Here is a 21,477-nt window from a genome sequence, read left to right as displayed (position 1 = left end):
GAATGAGGGCTTTACAACCCCCTAAAATAAGGTTGTGCCAAATAATTAGCCAATCCATAAAAGAGTGTTAGGAACACATTCTTTCAAATAAACTCTACCTATTTTTTTTTATTACAAAATAAAAAAAATCATTGAATACAATGTCGGATCCATCAAATTTTGTTAATTATAATAAATTTCAACCAACCAAAAAAGTGTATCAAAAAATATGTTCCATAAAACAAAAAATTATTATTTTTACTAATTCAATAACAATTATAAAAAGAATTGTAATCAAGCACGCTCAAAACATTCATTCAAATATGAAATTTTTGAGAAAGAAAAATGTTTAAGGAGATTTTATATATATATATATATATATTTATTTATGTTATTTTGTTTGATTTTGGTCTCTTATGTGGCAATTTAAACAAGTAATGAGGGAATTAAATAAAATAGTTTTAGGACATAAATATTATATCTGGCCACTTTAAATAACTGATCGCGTGGCCTAATGGATAAGGCGCTCGCCTCCGGAGCGGGAGATTGTGGGTTCGAGTCCCATCGCGATCGTTCCATGCCTTTACAACCTTTTGTCAAACATACTTTTCCATGCCAGCAAAAACTTCAAAAGAATTAAAGTTGTAACCATCTATGATTTTAACATTTATGTTTTTATATTCATATATATGATAATAATTTTTATTAATAAGTATTTTTTAAATAGATTATTCCCATTATGTTAGGCTTATAGATGTGCCACTTCATCTGTTAAATACAAATATTTTTTTTGCCGTTGTATAATACATTGGGTATCCATACTAAAACCTGCTCACAAATTATTTTTGAGTAAATTATTTTTTTAATCCAGAATTTTTTATTTTTTTTTATTTTAGTCCAGTAGAATTTTTTCATCCTTATTTTTATTTTTAGGATTAACTTAGTATTTTGGTCCTTTAATTTATTATTTAGGTTCAATTTAGTCTTTTAATTTTTTTTGGTTCAATCTGATCTTCTAATTTTTTAAACTAATTCAATTTGATCCTCTATTTTTTTTTATTAAATTTGATCATCTGATTTTTTTTAAATTGATTCATTTTTTTGTGTGAAAAACATGTATTTTCTGGCAGTTTAAAATCACATTTAGACCGAAAGACTAAACTGAAATAATTTAAAAAAATTGAGGATCAAATTGAATCTTAAAAAAATTAAAAAATCAAATTAAACCTAAATAATAAATTAGAGAACCAAAATACTAATTTAACCTATTTTTAGTCCCTAAATTTGTTTCCATGATTACTTTTAATTCATTTAAGGGACTAAGTGAGGACAGAAAAAAATTAAGGGACTAAAAGTAAAAATAAAAAAAAGTTGAAATACTAAAATTATATAAAAAAATTCAGGTACAAAAATTATAATAAATTTAAGGTTTAAAAAGATAATAAATCCTTTTTTATTTCATTATTATATTCAAAATCATATTTTTAAATATAATTATAACAAATATTACTCATTTATTTATAGAACCTAATTATAGTTTAATACATAAAACTTTTTTATTTTCTTTCTCATTTTTTATGTATACTTTTATAAAACTTTTACATGTATGTTTGGGTTGACTCCATTGGAAAATGTAGTCTCTAGCAAGGTTGAAGGGCACGACTAGTGTCGGTTAATAGTCAGATAGGCCGACTCTATTTGCGTCCGCCCCACGGCCTACACTAATATTTGGTAGCTAATTGCCTGCCCTCTTGTAGTGAGGAGAGCTAATGGATAAAAAATTCGATATTAAAAAGGTACAGAGGCACCAGTTCTCGCCTTGTTGGATGTTTTAAGATAATTATTTAGCGTGGAAGAACATTATTGAGTACAAGTAGTAATTGTAAATGTTTAGTTATATTTCTTTTTTTTTATTATTGTCTTAAGTTTTTATTTACTTTCCTAAAAGAATTATTTACTTTTCTTGAAGACTAAAGTCTTACGGCAAAGTACATGGTTGCATGTCTGACATGCAGTCAGTTACAATCTTTGCCCCTGATTTCTTAATATGGGTAAATTGAGAATATAGAAGGGGACTAAATAGATTTTTTAAAAAAAATTATTAATTTATTCTTTAATTTAATTAAAATGACTCATTGTGATTAATCAAATTTTTCTTAAAAGATTGTTTCAAAATAAGATCATGTGAAAAATAGAATTTTTATGATCCTTTAAAATCAATTAAAATACCAAAATAAATCACAAGATTAAGGGTTTGATAGAAAGAGAATTACACAAAAGTTTATATTAGTTCATGCAAGACCTATATCCCATCGTTCTTAGACCTCTTAAAATGTTCACTTTAGAGAATAAGTACAAAATACTATGCACACATAATTTCCTAAAAGAAACTCTAATCTTTCTCTTGAAACCTAAAAGAGAGAGACCCAGATTTAAAACTCTATCAATTCTCCAAATTTCTTGGTAACTCTAACCAAGAATCACAAACTAATTTTTTTTTAGAAAAGGATTAAATGCACTTGAATGTATAAATCTTTAATATCTTCAAGCTCTTCTCATAAGATGATCGAATCATGATAGGTGAATGAATGCTTAATTCTTTGATCAACTTCAATCTTCAAACAAAATGCAATGAAATTCCTTTAGAAGAGTCTCTTGAAATATTTATCTCAAAGATATAATGTATCAAGAGTCTCTAATGAAAAGAACACAAAGGATACTTATAAATTTCAATATATAGGTAAAACATATCTAATCAACTATGAAAGTAGACAATCAATTAATATGTCAAAATCTCTTTTGTTTTGTATTTTCAGAAACTGGGTAATCAATTATGAAATTGGGCAATCAATTATTTTGTTTCAATTTGAATGCTTCTCATGCTTATATGTTTTTTGGGATAATCGATTATCACTTCGGGTAATCAATTATAGAATTACACAAAGAGCTCCGCATGTTTCTACAAGTAGGATAATTGATCATCTAGGAAGACAATCAATTATCCTAAGTTGCAGATTCTTCCTTCTTCTAAAACGTTTTGACACTCAATTATCAAGTTGGACAATTGATTAATTTGATGGTTTAAGCCAAATTTCAAGTAGAAGTAAGTCATGTTACTTTTATTTAGGAAGCTTAGAGAAAAAAAGACAATTCTTTCACTTCATATTTGATTCTAACTAAGTATGAAAAAGACTCTAGACTATATCAAACACATGTCTAGTCTAAAACATTCAATACATATGCTACATCTATTAAACATGTTTGACATTACAAAATTATCAAATCAAAACCAAAACTAAAGACTTCAAGCTTTGATTTAACACTTTATGAACATGCTACACTATTTATGTAACTGATTTTTTTTTTTTGGCTGCATATTTATATAACTGATTTGATGCTTCTAAACTTTATTCATATGGTTTATTTATTTTCTCTTTGTTAATTTGTCTCTAATGCGAATTTATTTTCACTAAGTTACAATTTTCTCTTTGTTAATTTATTTCCATTTCCTTCTCTCTAGCTGGAGCTTCTGCCCTCCTCCCCCAACCTCAAAGGCTTTAATAGATATATATACTACTTATAGTAATATATATATATATATATATATATATATATATATATATATATATATATATTTGGGTTAGATTATAATTAGTGACAACAAATATTATTTAAAATATTAGTATATAGTCATTTATAACATATATTATTAGATTTATTAATTAATATATATATATATATATATGATAAGAAATTAATAGTGATATATTTCTATGACTTTTTATCAATTGTTTTTTTTGTAAGAAAACATTTTATCAATTATTATTACCTAGACTAATTATGCTTTGTGTATTATTGTAAGTTTCGTTTATCTATCTATATATCTATTTATTAAAATTAATTATTATTAAGATTAAGATGATATTGTAAACATATTTATATATAATTTTTATAAAATTTGATACATTTAGTTATTAGGATCAAATATTTATTTATTTTCTATATTTACAAATCTTGTATTTAGTCCCGGACATTATCTTAATTTAGTCCCTGAAGCTTTTTATTGAGTTGAATTTAACATTTTAGTTAATTGGTTATTTAAATAATTATTTTTTATTGAGTTGAATTTAACATTTTAGTTAATTGGTTATTTAAATAATTATTTTTTATTGAGTTAAATTTAATATTTAGTTGAAAAGATGCCAAATATTAGTTATTTTGAAGCCATCAAATTAATTTGATCAAAATTAATATACTTATGAAGTTAATATGTGTATAAAGTACTAGATATTCACAGGAAAATTTAAACTTAATTTACGGAAATGAAATTTTTACTATTTTTATCAATTAAAATCAATATTTATTTTATCTAATTAATATATATTAAATCAGATAAACCAAATTAAATCCATATAATAATAATTGGTTTGTTTAAGCAAAATTAATTTTTAGACAAATTAGTATTCATTTTTTATTAATTATCTTCGCACTTAATAAATTATTCAATATTATTTTACCTTGATAAAGTTTAATTTTCTTTTATAAACTAATCTATATATAAAATAAAACACATTCGGATGCAGTTCTTTTTAAAGAAAAATACACTTAATTCAAGGAGATAGTTTTATTACTAAACAAAATTACTTTTTTTTAATCTAATTAACATATATGTAATTACATAACAAAAATCAAATTTAATACATGTAACAGTTATTTGTTTTTCTTTTCAAAATTAAAGTCTAAAATAAAAATAAAAAACATTAACCCATGTAAATATGCAATAGTTATTTGTTTTATGGGTAAATTATTAATCATTTCCTATTTATTGTCTTCTCAATTAATAAATTACTCAACATCTTTTTACTGCGATAACTTTTTTTTTTTATAGATTAACATGTATAAGTAAAATTATTAAAATAAGAATGATATACTAAATATAACACACATGGATGAAACTTTTTTTATGAAACGAAGTATGAAAATTTACATTTAACCAACATTAATGATTTTTTTCAATTTTTTTAAAACAAAATTAATTCCATGTAATTGTTATTATCTTAATCTTGCAAAATTAATGTGTAAATCAATTTTTAAGCACATAATGATTCAATCTTATTTATTATATCCTCACTTAATAAATGATTCAAGATTTGTTTTTAATTGGACAAACTTTTTTTTTTTTTTACATTGATATATGTATATAACAAAGAGTTTAATTTCTATACACTACCATTTTAAAGAATTTTTACATTGTAATAAGAAATTGCATTAAGCATGACTTACAAGGTAGTTAGTGTAAAAGCCAAAAAATTATCATAATGGTAATTTGTGATTAATTAGTTGACAATGTAAAACACTTTACAATTACTTGGGGGGTGGTTAGGCAAATCATTATTTATTATTACCTTTTTAGTTAAATAAATTATTCAAGATTTTCTTTTACCTATTGTTAGCTCTATTATGTAAAATTGTTTAAGTTATGGAATTTATATGATTTCCATAGAATTTGTTTTGAGGATGACAAAAGACTATGTTAAAAGATGACCAATAAGTGCATTAAAATTCAAGAATTTGAGTTTCGTTATCAAAGAAGTTCATTTTGATAGGAGTTAATGTTTTCAACCAGTCTATGAAAGCACATGGGGTTTGAAAGCACTTAGAAGTAAGATCGTTTCGAAATTCGAAATAATCATTGAAGTTGTTGATGGAAGAAGTTACACGAAACCATTAGATAACATTAGATCTATATATTTAGAAAATTGTTATATATGTATCGAAATCATAGAATTCAACCGTTAGTATTAGAAGTTTATAAATAAAACCTTTGACAATCATTTTTGGTGAATTGAATCATTATCACTTAAATCCTTAAACATCGACAACTTTGCACGTCGAAATTGATTACTGGTTCAGAGGTCATCATGCATATATTCATTCTCACTTTTAATGAATTTGTGTTTCTTTTATTTTAATGCATCTTTCTAAATCATCCTTTACTTTTTTTTTTCAATCTCCATTTCTTTTTGAAACTTTTACTATTTCAATCTATATTTCTTATCATTATTAGAATTACTATCGAAGTCTAATGATTATCGAAATTAATTTTTAAATTGAAAGTACTATTATAAAATTTACTTATAAACTATCTTACAAACCATTATATGAAATAACTATAATTATCTATAAAGATATTTATCAAAATCATCATCACTATATTATTAAATATTAAACAATTCTCTAATAAGTTGAAAAGTATGAATTATTTGTTTGATTAAAAAAAAACTATAATTGAAATGTCTCATTCTTAAAAATTTATCGCAAAAATTACACTCACAATAATAAACTATCTTAGAAGAATAAATACAGTTTTCATGGTTAACACCTATATATTTTAATTTTCTTTTACACATTAATATATGTATGTAAATTTATTAAAATAAAAGTTTGATATAAAAATATAACACATTGGAATGAATGTTACTATTTTTTAAGAAATCAACTAAGGAAGTTTTCACTTAATTCACGGAGATAAAAGAATTACTTCAAATCTTATTAACATCTAAATTATTGTGGTAAAATTATACTTTTTAATATAATTATTTAAATTTAAATATATTTTTATTTATTTCTCTTTTCTTATTTAAATAATTTATTAAATTTATAAAATGGTTTATTTGATTTAAAATGGAAGGTATGAATGAAATATAAAAAAAGTTATTTTACTTTAACGAATTGTCTCAAGTATTAACCTTGAGTATTTAAAAGATAAGCTTTGCTACTTATAATGATTTCACCTTACTCAAATAAGATTATTTCCTTTGAAATTAGATACATTTAGTTCTTAAAAAAAACAGGGATGAAGCTAATATAATGAAATTCTCGTTAATCTAATAAAAAAATTATTTTTCTCTTGCATAATTAGTTTACATTTAATTAAATGAAAATTTAAATTTAAATTTAAATTTATTTTTTTATAAAAAATTCAGATCTTATTTGAAATTTAAAATCTAAAAAAATATAGATAAATAATTATTTTTTATTTATTATATTCACGTCAAAATCTCCATGTAAATTGATTATTATAAAAAATATATGCATAAAACATAACCCAAAGGATTTATGCAGTAAGATCATGCTGCATTCATATAAATAAGAATGATTTATTTAATTAGCGTACAAAATTTTCTAAGAACATGACAAAAGAAAAACATATATCACAAGAGTCTAACAAAAAAAATAGCTTACCAAAAAACATAGCACAAAAAGATAAATATTTTGCACAAAGTACTTTAGCTTATGAATTATTATAAAATTTATAATTTATTTATATTTAGAAATGTTTATGTCTCCAATTTGCTTTTAAGAGTAAATTTAATTTATTCTCATTAATATTATGCAGAATTCACTTGAAAATCACGTATCATACGTATGTATTCGCTTAAATGTATTTAAATAATTTGATGTTCTGATTTTTTTTAATGTAAGTTTAAGTTTATGTAGTTTTAATATTATCTTACTAACAAAATATTTTTTATCTTTGTATGAGTGAAGGAGTCAAATTGAATGTGTTACCCGATGATTACGTGGACATTATAATTGATTATTTAATTAATGGTGATGCCATCCCTATCATAACTATTCAATATGCAAAAATAAGTTTGTATGGTTCTCTATTGTATGGTTAGTTATAATTTGATATACTATTTTTTATGTTATATCTTAAGAACTAATGTATTTTACAATCTATATTATATTTAATTTCTTATATCATTTTTCGCATGTTTTCTTTGTTAATCACATTTATTTTTTAGGTGAGGTTGCTATTCAAAATGTCTCAAAATTAACCAATGTTATATTTAATCTAGATTTGAGTAAATTACGTTTATTACAAACTAGGTATATGCTTCAATTTAATTAAAATTTATTTTTTTGTTAATACTATCAATTATTAGCAATTCACATAATATTATGTTATCTTGGTTTCACTTTTACCTTTCAGATTAACTCAATATGATCTTCAAATGGAGGGAAAAGTTCGATATGTTTCACTGCCAAAAAAATGATAATATCTTAAAAGATAAAATTAAATATTTACATTACTTTATACAGTATAAAAAATGTTTCGACTTTTCTATTAATTCGCATTTAAATTGAATTTTTAGGACAAAATAACTCTATTTGAATAGCCGTTTGAACCAAGTTCAATGGACATTTCACGCGTTTTAAGGCAAAAATGCAGACGCTACGTCACAAAGAATTGACATTGAATTTGTGTGACCTCAAATACAAACAAGCATAATATTTTCATTTGCAACACCATCAAAGAACATATTTCGATCAAGAAAAATAAAGTCTGTTGTTAACATCAAATCTATTGATATTTGATGATGATTAAATCAGATCATGTACTCTAAATTTTATACCCTCTAACTTTTTATTTTAGCCTTGCAATACATTAAATATGAACTTTATTTATGCCTAGTACTACATTATGTAATGTTAATTACACAAGTTATTATGAAAAAAGTACAAATTAAAACAACTTGTGCGTGTGCACGGTAACTTATTATATAGTTTACTTTTAATAAAGGTTAAGTAAGAATAGAAATTAATTTATCCAAAGGGTCCATGTTGTTTCTCTTCTTTCTTTACCCTGCCTAAATGATGTGGTACAAAAAGGAATACATGCAAGAAATACGTTGACATTTAAGTAAGAGTTTGACCTAAAACAATACATATGATATTAAATGTGTATTCCATGTTGGGCCTTGGACTCTTAGGCCTATATAAGTGTGCTGACAACCATCTAGGTAATAAGGTATCTAATTAGGATTGGGTGGCTTAATCCCATAATTATTTAATAAGTATGATTATTTGCTTCTTAAGGAGCCAAACAGGTATTTTATGTCCTATCCGACTACCTATCCGGTACATTACTTTTTTATCTTTTTGCAAGGTTCAAATAGGTACTCAATGTCTTATCCAAATATCTATTCGTTATCACTATTATAAAAAATACTTTTAACATCGATTATTTTAGACATTCAACATTGATTTTGAACTGATGTTGAAATTACCAACATTAAATTGATGTTAAAATACACAATTCAACATCGATTTTTACAAAAATCGACGTTGTGTAAAAATCGATGTTGTATAGTAGAAATATACAAAAAAAATATAAAAACAACATTGATTTTGACAAAAATCAATGTTGTAATGCACCATACAACATCAGTTTTGTCAAAATCGATGTTGTATTGAACCTTACAACATCAATTTTAGGCAAAACCAATGTTGTATGATATATTACAACATTGATTCCGGAAGAACCGATGTTATTTTTGCATTTTTTTTAATATTTTGTATGTTTTGTTAATACTATTCAATCCTGCAAATTGAAAATATAATCAATCTAAACAGTATTCAAGTAGTACAAAATATTATATTCAAATTATTATTAAATAATAATTATCAAATAAAAGAAATATGTAAAGTAATGAAACAATAATCTCAATAAATAAAATCATCTATAATCTAAGCTAATTAAAGATAACTCTACAATTACAAAATCTCTTAAACACCTAATGTTTTATTTTTGACTTTCAGAAAACATTTTGCCCATTAAAATCACTTAAATAATTATTTATTTAGAGTCAAATCTCCTAAATAAAATAATTAACTCTATAATATATATTATATAATATTCAACTTTGTCTTAAAAAAAAAGTGTCACCACAACATCAAAATTCTACCACTGTATAGTTACAGCAACCCAAAAACAGCCCACCACATGTTTAACACACAAACAAATAGACGCACACAATAATAGATTTTAAAAGTGAATTTGAAGATAACAATAGTCATCAAATTTCTATATTTCCAGTGTCACAATTATTGAACCAAAGTTGGACCATCAAATTTTTATCAATACCTTTATTAGTTCAATTACCAGTATGGAGTCCTAAGAACTTACAATACCTTACTATTATTCCTAATAATTTTAGATATTTTAGAGAGTATTCTTTAATGTAAGTTCCTAAGAATACCTTACAGTTATTCCTATGCATGTTTTAATAAATTTTAGATAATTTATCTTTTAATAAGATTATTTTTATCTTTTCAAGTACTAGTAATTTCTAAACATGCACTAAGCACACGCCATGTGCTCCTATGCACTATTTTATTTTTCATGGTACTTCTACTACCTAACTAAAATTTTCTCATTGGCTGACCAAAAGGTACAAGCCTAAAACCAAAGACATCCTATATTTTCTTTTGAAACTTACACCCTACATATTTAATTATCAACTTTAATTTCAAAGAATAAAAATTGCAGTATGACAGTGCCTACTTTTCTGTTAGTATATACTCTTTTTTAGTCTTAAATATAAAAAATTAAATAAGAAGAAAGATATTCTTATCTAATGTTAATGTTAATAACAGATCAAGAGTAAGTCAGATTATTCAAATAAAAATTACCGTTTAAAGAAAAGGTAAAAATGAATAATGTTATTTACAAAATAATTTCAAAATGCAAAAGGTCTCAAGTCCCATGAATGAGTTGTTAAAGTTGCACCAAAAGGGAAGTTAGAACCTGTAGTCCTAGGACTCCATCAGTCAATAGGAGGGTGAGCGCGCCAGTATCTGAATGAGCAGAGCATATCTCTTGGTGAGGTCCCATTTCACCTAACATAACAAGTTGGAATTATATATTACCAATAAGATCTCATTGGATTTGGATTATAATTGGTTTAAAATTATGCCTAGGAACAGAATAATAGTAAAGAAATACAAATGAAGAAGCACATTTACAAGCATATATAATGCTATGCTATTCAGAGTGTTTGGTAAAGTCAATGCTTGAAAACCTGGTGGATAGCGCAAAAGGCGAAGAAAAGCTGATGGTTTGTCCACGGCACCTATCTTATCAAAGAAATCTTCATCCATATTCAAGGAAAGAGCAATTAGAGAATACAACTTTTTTCCAGCTTCACTGTGGCAGACAAAAACAACAATAACTTCTAAATTAATAAGAAAGAACAACACAAAAGTTGTATATTAATGCTCGATCACTCTTCCCCTGGCACATATAATCACCACACACATGCAGATTTGATAGTTAAAAAACTAAACATTTTAATTATGATGGTTAAAAAATTACTTTAAACCAAATCATTAATACCCCAACGTAATGCACATTTGAGGGGCTGGGGAAAGGAAAACCAACAACTTACAAGAGTTTAGAACATAATGTGACAATAATTATGATTAAACATGACTCTAAGACAACATGGAATAAATGATTTACACTTAGATTTTTGTGTTTTTTTTCTAATCAATATTTTGGAAGAAAAATTAGATTTAAAGGTTCAACACAAGAATATTATGACTGAAAAATGATAGAACCTAAAATCAACACAAAAACATGATTCAAGAGTAGACCTATAAAATTTGAATCATAGAAATGCAAGAACAAGTGTAGATCTAAGATTTAATCGGTTTACGTTTTTGAATCTACTCTAAACAGCACCAAACCACAAGACAATGGAGGATATACATGGAGATTCTATAAGGGAAAAACACTTCAAATATGTAATGTGACCCTCTCTTTATTCTCTTCAACCTTTCATCCTCTAATAGCTTACTCTCTTCTCTTCAGTCAAAATAAAGAAAGCTTTTTTAGTCTCTTCTTGCTCCATAGCCATCTAGTGCTTTATTTGTGTCATCATCAATGAAACCATGACTTCTGCAAAATAAGTAACAAAAGGTTTCATCGGAATATCTAACCATACTTGACATCATGACTTCTGCAGCCTTTTCACAAAAAATCAACAAATCCCACCCACACAAAAAGAGAGAATAGGAAAACAACAATGAGAAAAAGTAGCCATTTTGTGTTTACGGTTACATGTTTCACATGCTCAAAAGAAACAGTAATGCAGATATCTATCACACTTTCATCTTCAATGACAATTTCATCTTCAATGGCCTCACCAATAAATCAAATCACTCAAGTGCAAACAAATTCATTCTACGGAGCATGAAAATTTCACATAAAAACACGAGTCCTCAATAGAAAACCCAAAAAAAGATAAGAACAAATTACCACGTTGACTGTCCATTATAAGAGAGGAGTCCTCTGACAAACCCTAGCTTTCTAGCATCAATAATAGACTCCATCAACTTGACCGCATTATCAAGCTTCCCTTTCGCATTGACCACAACATAATCAAAATTCTTGACATGCTTCATCTCCTCCCTGGCAGTACCAATCCTCACCAGCAACGACTCCATAATCTCCGCCTTCCGGTCCACGAGCCTCTCAACCAACACCATCTCGCTCTCCGTCGCCACAAACACCACTGACTTCCCGAACACCTTCAATGTGGCACCCCACTAAATATCAACCCTCAAAACGAAGTTGCAGCCTTTTGCAAGACACTCCCGAATCTGCTGCTTCGACATACCCTTGTAGTCACTGTAGACCAACATGTACTCCAGCAGCTCCTCTCGCTCCACCATACCGAGAAACTCCTCCTTGGAGATGAAGGAATAGCCTTGTCCTCATTGAGGCCAAACGTGAGCGATTCGATGTTGCATCCTCTCCTCGCGAACACGCCGACAATTCGGTTTATCATTCCACTCTCATCGATTTGAGGTAGATATCAATGGAGTGACGCCGTGAACACGGAGAAGAAGAAGAATCATTGAAGAAGGGAGGCTTTGGGGGGCGACGGTGAGATTTAGGGTTGAGAGAGAGAGGGTACCGGGACGAAGTAGAAGTGAGCTTGAGGGTTTTCTTAAAAATCTCAACATCCATTGTTTTAAAAATTGATATTGTCTAGACATTCGCATCAATTTTTAAAAAACCCATGTTGAAAATGATAATTTTAACATTGATTTTTAAAGAATTGATGTTGCAACTACTTAGACAATGTTTATTTTTTTTAAATATGTTAAAATCACTCTGTTAACGTCAATTTTTTTTAACTAATATTAATGACAAAATTTTATTTATAAAAATATTACTAGATTTTTGTTAACATCAATTTTATAAAATTGATGTTAAATTCACCATCTTAAAAGTTTTTGTTAGTAGTGTATATATCTCAATCGATATATGCCATCGGATACTGCCTCTTAAAGTAAGGTATATTCACCTAATCCAATGTTTTTGTAGAAAATGTATCTCTGTCATTTGTCGCACACACTTTTGTGGACCTCTGCTCTTGTTTAAACACTTGTCGTCTTTTTTTTTTTTTCCTGGTAACAAGGTAAACATGGATTTCATTCTAATATTCATCAAATTTAAAAGTTATAAGAACTTGTTTACTTTAGTTACAGACTTACAGTTTCCCCTCAATCAGCGAGTCAACATTTGCAATGCTTGCGGTTGCATCAATGCATACTATTATAATTTTTTTTGGTGTGTTGATCAGTGTGCATGTGTATATATATATAGTTTCCTAATTTATATTAATTTAATAACGAAAAATAATATCATAACCATTCCCCCAACGAATATTAATATTTTTTTCTTTTGGTGACGCAAGACAGAACCCCCATTAGAAACCTCTAAGATTTATATAAAACAGGAAGCCCTATCGGCTAACAAATACACGCAGTACTGAATGAAAGTCTGGATTCGACCAATATGTATTTGATCTTTCTTATGCTGCATGTGTTTGCCATCACTGATTTTGGAAGAAACAATTTATAAAGGAAGGAAAACATGCTTAAATTAGTCTATTATTCTTTCGTTTGGAACTTCTCCAAAAAAAAGAAAGAAAGAAAAATATGAGTGGGGACTACACTAAAATGTTTTTCGGTCAAGGATGGATGAAAGAAGGAGGGGAGAGATGATCTTTTATATAAAATGACAAAAGTGCTCACAAGTTGGCATAAATTCATGGCTTGTTTTAGTTAAATAATCCCTTACTGAATTTCATGATGTATGCTTAATTTTAAGAAAGAAAACATATGCATCAATCAGATATTTTGATCTAACTTAATGGGAAGATGTTTATTTTTCATGTTAATTATTTGTGCATGCTTATTTAACAACAATGATTATTAAATAAACATGAACAAATAGCTTGTTAATATTTGTCCAGCGTCAACAAAGTCTTGGTTACTTATTATTACAAATATGTCATCTTTTTTTTAATCCATGTTTATTTTTGTTTGTAATTTTTTGACGCTATACTAATATGACACATAATAACATCATCATGATGTCATCTTTTATCGACTAAAACATAATAAAGTCAACATAATGTCAATAAATTAACGTTTTTGTAATGTAAATTGAGAACAAAGGCTAAAAATAAACGATTTGAAACTTATAGGAAAGATTTCAAGAAAAAAAAAGATAAAAATGAAAAAAATTCTAAATTATTGAAATAAAAAAACACATTTAATTATATTAGTAATAGATTTGTTTTTCTACTTACTAATAGAAATTATACCTAATCGATTTTCTGTATGTGAAACAATCTCTTAATTTAAGAGTAATATTATTTTAGCATTTTTTTTATAACAAATTTTAACTTATAACTCATTTTGCACAAAAAAAAAATTATAACTCATTTCTTATCAGCTCTCAATTACATTATTCATCTTATTTTATGCCTTTTAATTTAGTATATCTTCTTTAATTTTAAAAATATTTGTAAGGATGATTCCATAACTATTCTATGATAGCAATAGAATCATCCTTAATTTAATTATTTGTTCTAGAAGTTAATGAACGATTTTGTCTGTCTGAAGAAAATTTTACGACATGTATGGACTCCTAATAAACTAACTAAAGTTGTCTCCCCATATCTAATGGGAAAATCTCAACTTTTAGGTGGCTAAATCGACGATAGGGATTTTTTTTTTTGGGTGTGGAAACGATATATATGGAAGTATTGTTCTTCGTTCCTTCGTAGATAAGTCAACTAGTAAATATAAGAAATATATAAAAAATCATATCATCAAATAGTATAATATTCCCTTGGGACTTAAATATAACTAAAGAAACCTTTCGGCTTCTCTCTCTGCTGACTTCGAACCAAAGACAAGGAGTTAGAAAATAGTATACGAACACCATAAGTCATCCAGAATATAAAATAACTAGTATTTTAGACTTTACTATATATAAATTATTATAATATAATTTTTTGGACAGATAAATTATTATAATTAAAATTCATAACAAATACATATTCTGAACATTACTGCCAAAGTCACTTTTAGTGGCCATTAATATATCCTTTACTGGTCATAAATATAGCCACTAAATCCTTTACCAACTTTAGTCTAAACCACTAACACTGATACCCTTTTTAATGGCGGAAACTAAAACTTTTTGCAGGCAATTAAAAAGTGGCCACTAAAGGTAATTTCCGGCCTTTAAGTATAGCCGGTAAAAGATACCACGTTACACAGTCAAAACATGTCTATTCAAACTTTCCCCGGAAGATCCTTCTAATGTAGACATGAAACTCAAAAGAAGACATGATATATATTGAAACAAGGTAAAATCTTGAACTTCTTCTGGCTCTATAGTTTCATTTCTTTTGAACCGTAGCCATTTCCTTGTCATCGGAATAATTAGATGGGGAAAAATTAGAAAAACTGGTATTTGATTCAGAGATAATTTTTAGTAAGACAAGATTTTACATACAGGCTAAGCTGTATTCTACAACATCATCAAAATATGTTGGTTGGTCTAAAGCTTTCAAATGGGAATAACATCGACTCAAGTTTTTTTCTATGTAATTATCTTGGGATGTTTTTGGAAGATTATCCTTGTCATATCGCATAGGAGCGTTTTCCTTTGGAGCTTTTCTACCATCAGAGCTTTTCCTTGTCATGTTGGGATGTTTTTGGAAGATTATCCTTTTCTAATTTTTTCACGAATGGTTTCAATGTGATGGAGCTTTTCTACCATCAGAGCTATCATTGACAATGTCACGGTCACCGGCACCGTGACTATTTGATTGACGGTGGCCATTGGATTCATTACCCGTTTTTGTAACTAGAACTACTACCATTCAACCGCCACTCGCCCGACTTTTGGGAAGAAATCTATACATATAATTGGGATTTCTTCTTCAAAAATTGGGAAATAAACAAAAGCATTGGAAAAAATAAAAGCAAAAAAATTAGAAAACTTACCAGTAGAAGAGGAGAAGTGTTCAGAGTAATCAAGGATGAAGGAAGACAATACTTAGAGTCAGAATCACCAAAAGAAGTCCAATCCCCGATAATGCGAAAGATGGATTATGATCCTCATCGTGTAGAGAGTAGCGAGAAATCAGTGAAAAGAAAATGAATGTGAAAAGACAAGTAGTATTTTAAAATTAAATGATCTAAACGGAAGAATCGAGTAATCATCGACACGTTCTAACACACGTGCCAATAGAATTTCAATTGCCAAAAATTTGAAATTTGTAATGATTATTGTGCTCCAAAAAAGTGCAAGTAGTGGGAACATTACATGGGGGAAAGTAATTGACACCTAGTAGTTGAAATAATTATGGGTATGAAGAATATGAAATGACAAGTGGTTTTGGAGCTTAAATCAACATCACTTGTACCTAAGTCACATTGACTTGGGGTAACACACTCTATATGATATATCTCAACTTCATAACTTACTCAGCATCACCTGTACCCAAGTGATACTAACTTAGGAGTAACTGTACGATATATCTCAAGTTCATAACTTAAATCAGCATCACTTGTACTCAAGTGACACGGCTTTTGCGACAACTGGTGTACACTTAGGCTATGGGTTGGCCCCCTACTAAGGAGGCCCAAAAAGCACCTAGCACATTACTTCTACATCCAACATAATTTTAAAATTTTCAACTTTATCCATTTTTATTTCTTCTTCTTTCCTTCCTTCTTTGTTTTCTTCTTATACCATTCAGTTGCAGTTTTTTTTGGTTGAGCTCCTCCTTCCGTGTTGTGATTGGTTTGATCGAGGTGCATTGTCGCGGTGGTTCATTCGCAGTTCGCTTTGAGTTTGTGATTGTCGTCGTGGTGGGTGTTGTGGTGCAACGACAAAAAAGGTTAATTTTTTTTTCATCTGCAACTCTGATCTATGTCATACAGATTGACAATCCACATGGACCATACAGATTGCTAATCTCTATAGGTTCAATACACATAAGAAAAAAAAGCACAAAGGGTGATAGCGGAACTCACAGAAACAATAGCGGGACGATGACAGACACCAACGAGGAGCACAAACGAATTGATGAAGATCAAGCACGGATTGAAGAGAAGAGGATGAGAGAATTTGAGAGGAGAAATGGTGTAAGTGTGAATGAATGTGTGAGAGGACAAATATATTCTCAATTCGTATTTCACATTTTAAGTATGAATGAATGAGAGACAAAATTAGTTTTCCACATTGTATGTTAGGTGTACAAGAAATTGTGTTGGATGTAAGAAGAAAATCCTGCAAGCCGAAGCATATATAGACAAGGTTCAAAAGGCTGAATTAAGGATAAAGGAAGCTATAAAAAAAAGACCACTATCCTACGAATCATTTAGTTTTTTGTAGTGGGAACTCATTCCCAATTCATTTTAACATGAGATTAACAAAATTGAATTAGGTTACCTAATATTGTTAATTAGTGTGAATTAGTTTTTATGCTTTGCTTATATCGGTGTCCAAGTAGTAAGAAAGAGTATTGTTATATCTTCTTAGAAATATTCTTATTAATTTATAGAAAATACATATTAAATGGAAAAATAAATGTATTTAGTTTATTTAGAATATAAAATGCATTCAATATTTATCATACAAAAGAAGTGCGAAATTAGTAGGGTGTACTGTAAAAAGATTTAGAACTATTTAATAACACTAGTAAAAAACACTAGATTCTACAACAGATTTATTAAATCAATTGTTTAACAACCAATATAAAAAAACACGGGGAGATTTCTGTAAATAAATACAAGTTTTTATATTGGTTATAAATTTACTCAATTTAAAAATCAGATGCATCTGCAAATTCATGACTCTCCTCTTACTTCCTCGGATCCCCACCACAATGAATTTTCTCTCTCTTCCGACTTGTGTCTTCTTGCCTACCTCTTAGATGCAAATTAACAAATACACGTGTCAACCCATATTTATTCTATTCAAATAATTCAATTAATTAATAGAAATTTTATATTTATTTTATTTTATTATATTTCTAATTGAATCTTAAATCAATTAAAACAATTATAATACATATTATTCTATTATAAAACACAAGTTTGAAATTACTATATATTATTATATTTATTTTATTTTATTTTTAAGTTATTCAGATTATTGAGTGTAACTAAATCAATTGAATTTTAAATCAGTTATAAGTATATAAGATTCGTTTAAATTGGAATATTCATTTTTTATTCTATTTTTTCGAATTAAGATTATTTGGTGTAACTAAATTAATTGAATTTTTGTAATAAAAAATATTTGAATTTTAAATCAATTAAATTAATTATATTAGATAACAATCGTGTAAATCATGCAATATAAATAATATTAAAACACCTAAATAGTTTAATTATGATAATAATTCAATTTCTGAAATTAGGAAGCGTAACAATTATCTATTTCTATATCTGATTATGTCTTCAGCTTTTTTAATTTATTATTTATTATCGAAAGTTTAATTCTAGACATATATAATTCAACTTTAATAATTTAAAATTAATAATGCAACTATTTTCGTATGTAATGCAATTATTTTTCTCAAAAATTATTTCTTAATATATATTAAAAAAGATGGAAAATTTGTTAAAAAAAAAGAAGAAAATTTATTATAATTAAATAATTTTACTCAATTTTTGTTATTCAAAATTAAGCATGCAAACCACAAAAACAGCTAAATATACTATTTTTTTAAAAGAAAGCCCAAAGAGAACATATAATACATCGCCATAATGAAAGGGGTATACCTAAGATAATATTTCAATAATAATATTTTTTTTCTGAAGCATATGTATATATAAAAATATATTTAAAGATTTATGAATGTATTCACTAACATATAATTATTAAAATCTAAACTAAATAATTAATAATATATTAAAAATTCAAAATAATATATAAAAAAGTTTACTCCTATGATATAATATCCGTGCAAGGCATGAGAAATGAAACTAGTATATACTATTTCGGTTTGTCCCTAATTATAAGATCAATTTTAAAAATTTATTTGTTTCTTTTTCTAAGATTTTCTTTTAATTTGTAGATGTATTAGTTATTTTTTTTTACATACCATTACTTAATTATTATCTCTCCAAACATTAATGAAAAATAATAAACTAGATATATAGATTTTTTTTTAACCAAATGATTGAGCACAAATAATCAATATATTGAAGTTAAGATTGAAAAAATCTTATAAGTAAGGACATACACGTATATATTAGATTGCATCACTTGTCATATTTTTTTTTTCTCTTTCACTCTTTTTATACACCTAGTGAATATATAATGATATTTATTTTGATATTTTGTTAAAAGAAATAATATTGACAAGTCACTACTAGAAAAAGTATCTTCAACGACGATTTTCTAAGACATTTGATGATGGTTTTGAACTGTCTTTGAAGCTAGCATTGTGAAAAATTACTATTTTTCACGACGGTTCATTAACCAACTTAGAATGAAAGATTCGACATCGATTTCATAAGAAACTGCCTTTAAAAAAATATTATTCTAAGATGGTTTTCAAGTAAAAACCGTCTTAAAAAAACCTCCATTTGTTACAAAATGAAGGATTTAAGATGATTTTTCCCATAACCATCTTAGAAAATAAACTTTCTAAGAAGATTTTTTAAAAAACCATCTTAGAATGTCATTTTTAAAAAAATGAAGATTTTAAGATGATTTTTCTCATAACCATCTTAGAAAATAAACTTTCTAAGACGATTTTTCAGAAAATCGTCTTAGAATATTTTTTTTTAAAAATTGAGAATTTTAAGATAGTTTTTACTTGAACCGTCTTAGAATTTTCAAAGAACCGTCTTATAATGTTTATTTTTTTAAAAAAATAAATTAAAAAAATTATTTTTATCTTTTTTTAAATATAATTAAAAAGTTATAAATATATACAAATTAAATAATCATTTGATACCATACGATTTTTTAAGAAAAACTTTTGTTGCTAACATTAAATAAAATTTCACAAAAAAAAAGAAAGAATAAATTACACCTAATTATTCAACTTACCTATCAGCTTCCTCGCTATAGTCCAAGCCATCCTAGAACCTTTGTGATGGCATTGTACGACCATTCTTATCTTTGCCATATGTTTCAACATACCAAGCCCCTATGTCATGGAAGCCGCAACGAGGCTCAAATAGCCAAAATCTGTATAAATATAATTAAGGCAATGAAATTATTAAAGAGTATTATGGACAACAATGAGAGACTAGCAAACAATTTTCATTTTCATAAATTAACAAGTTGTGGTACCATGAAAAATTCACATAAACTTGAGAGTACATCAATAAGTTCATTTTGGCAGTTAGAAGAAATACAAAGAATGAGAAAGAGGTCAAGAGTTCTGCGTAATAAATCCACAAACCATGATATTACTTCATCAATCTTGGTTCCTTCACTCGAGAAGGTGTGGCAACACCATTTTCCAGATAATTGAAAGTTAACATAAGTAAATGAACCCAATGACCACATTGCTTTAACCTTTAGTAGAAGCATTGATTAGCCTAACATCAACACTAGGAAAAGAATGAAAAAAAATGAAACCATGGAAAGAGAATATTGGTATGCATAAAAAGATCACATGTTCCAACACACAAAAAATCCTTTAAGAAATTACATAATAATAAGAGAGTAGACCACATCAGGGTATATGCATTAATGAACCCCAAGGAGATTGTTATGCTAACTCAAACATCAATACAATTATAAAGAGATGTCAAAGCTTTACTTGCTTGGGGTTAAACGTGCTTTAGTGCATCTACATTCACAAACTGCAACTTTCTCACTCACTTTATCTTATGTAAATACACACACAAAAATGTATCAACAAGTAACCAAACTGGTATGAAGTAATGATGTGTGCAAGAAATATCCAATTACAAAATGATCTTTTAGAAGTTTCTTATGATAAATATTGGAGTCTATCACCATTCATTTTATAAACAAAATAAAACTAAGCTAGTCACATCATACTATCATAATTGCTTTCAATTATAGAAACCTGTAATTTCTCCTCTATTATGCACATACATTCTCTCACACATAACCAATTGAGATAAGTGGGATTGTAGTGAGGGTAAGGATGGGAAAAAGATTATTACTGCAAGAAAATTTTATTTTTAAGAAAAGAGAAAACTATGCATCAGGTGCAAATATAAAATAGAGAATTTGTCCATATTTGAATGCTTGTCTTTTTATTCCATGCCTCGTGTAAGGCATCAAAGAGAATGTCTCAACATCTAATTAATCCATACCAAATTGTAGATATT

General features: G+C 27.1%; 1 protein-coding gene and 1 non-coding gene across 3 annotated transcripts; one reads left to right on the top strand and one right to left on the bottom strand.

Annotated features, from left to right (window-relative positions):
* The first annotated feature begins 479 nt into the window (after nucleotides 1-479).
* TRNAR-CCG (transfer RNA arginine (anticodon CCG)) lies at nucleotides 480-552 on the top strand. The gene has a single exon. It is a non-coding gene; the product is annotated as a tRNA-Arg (tRNA).
* A 7,979-nt stretch (nucleotides 553-8,531) lies between these two features.
* On the bottom strand, nucleotides 8,532-12,802 carry LOC100817408 (uncharacterized). Of its 2 annotated transcripts, XR_003267913.2 has the most exons (4): nucleotides 12,089-12,802; nucleotides 11,628-11,728; nucleotides 10,851-10,975; nucleotides 8,532-10,668 (listed from the first exon to the last, which is right to left on the bottom strand). XR_003267913.2 is itself a non-coding variant. In XM_026129703.2 (3 exons), the coding sequence occupies exons 1-3, from the start codon at nucleotides 12,316-12,318 to the stop codon at nucleotides 10,547-10,549; spliced, it is 477 nt and encodes a 158-aa protein (XP_025985488.1). In that variant the 5' UTR covers nucleotides 12,319-12,800; the 3' UTR covers nucleotides 8,532-10,546. The 2 variants fall into 2 exon arrangements, 1 of the variants encoding a protein (XP_025985488.1); XM_026129703.2 differs by lacking the exon at nucleotides 11,628-11,728 and having other exon boundaries at nucleotides 12,089-12,800.
* Between the last annotated feature and the right edge of the window lie 8,675 nt (nucleotides 12,803-21,477).

Source organism: Glycine max, chromosome 8, assembly GCF_000004515.6.
Source record: "Glycine max cultivar Williams 82 chromosome 8, Glycine_max_v4.0, whole genome shotgun sequence".
Lineage (NCBI taxonomy): Eukaryota > Viridiplantae > Streptophyta > Magnoliopsida > Fabales > Fabaceae > Glycine > Glycine max.
Note: the sequence above shows the minus strand (reverse complement) of the source record. Positions and strands in the feature narration are given on the sequence as shown.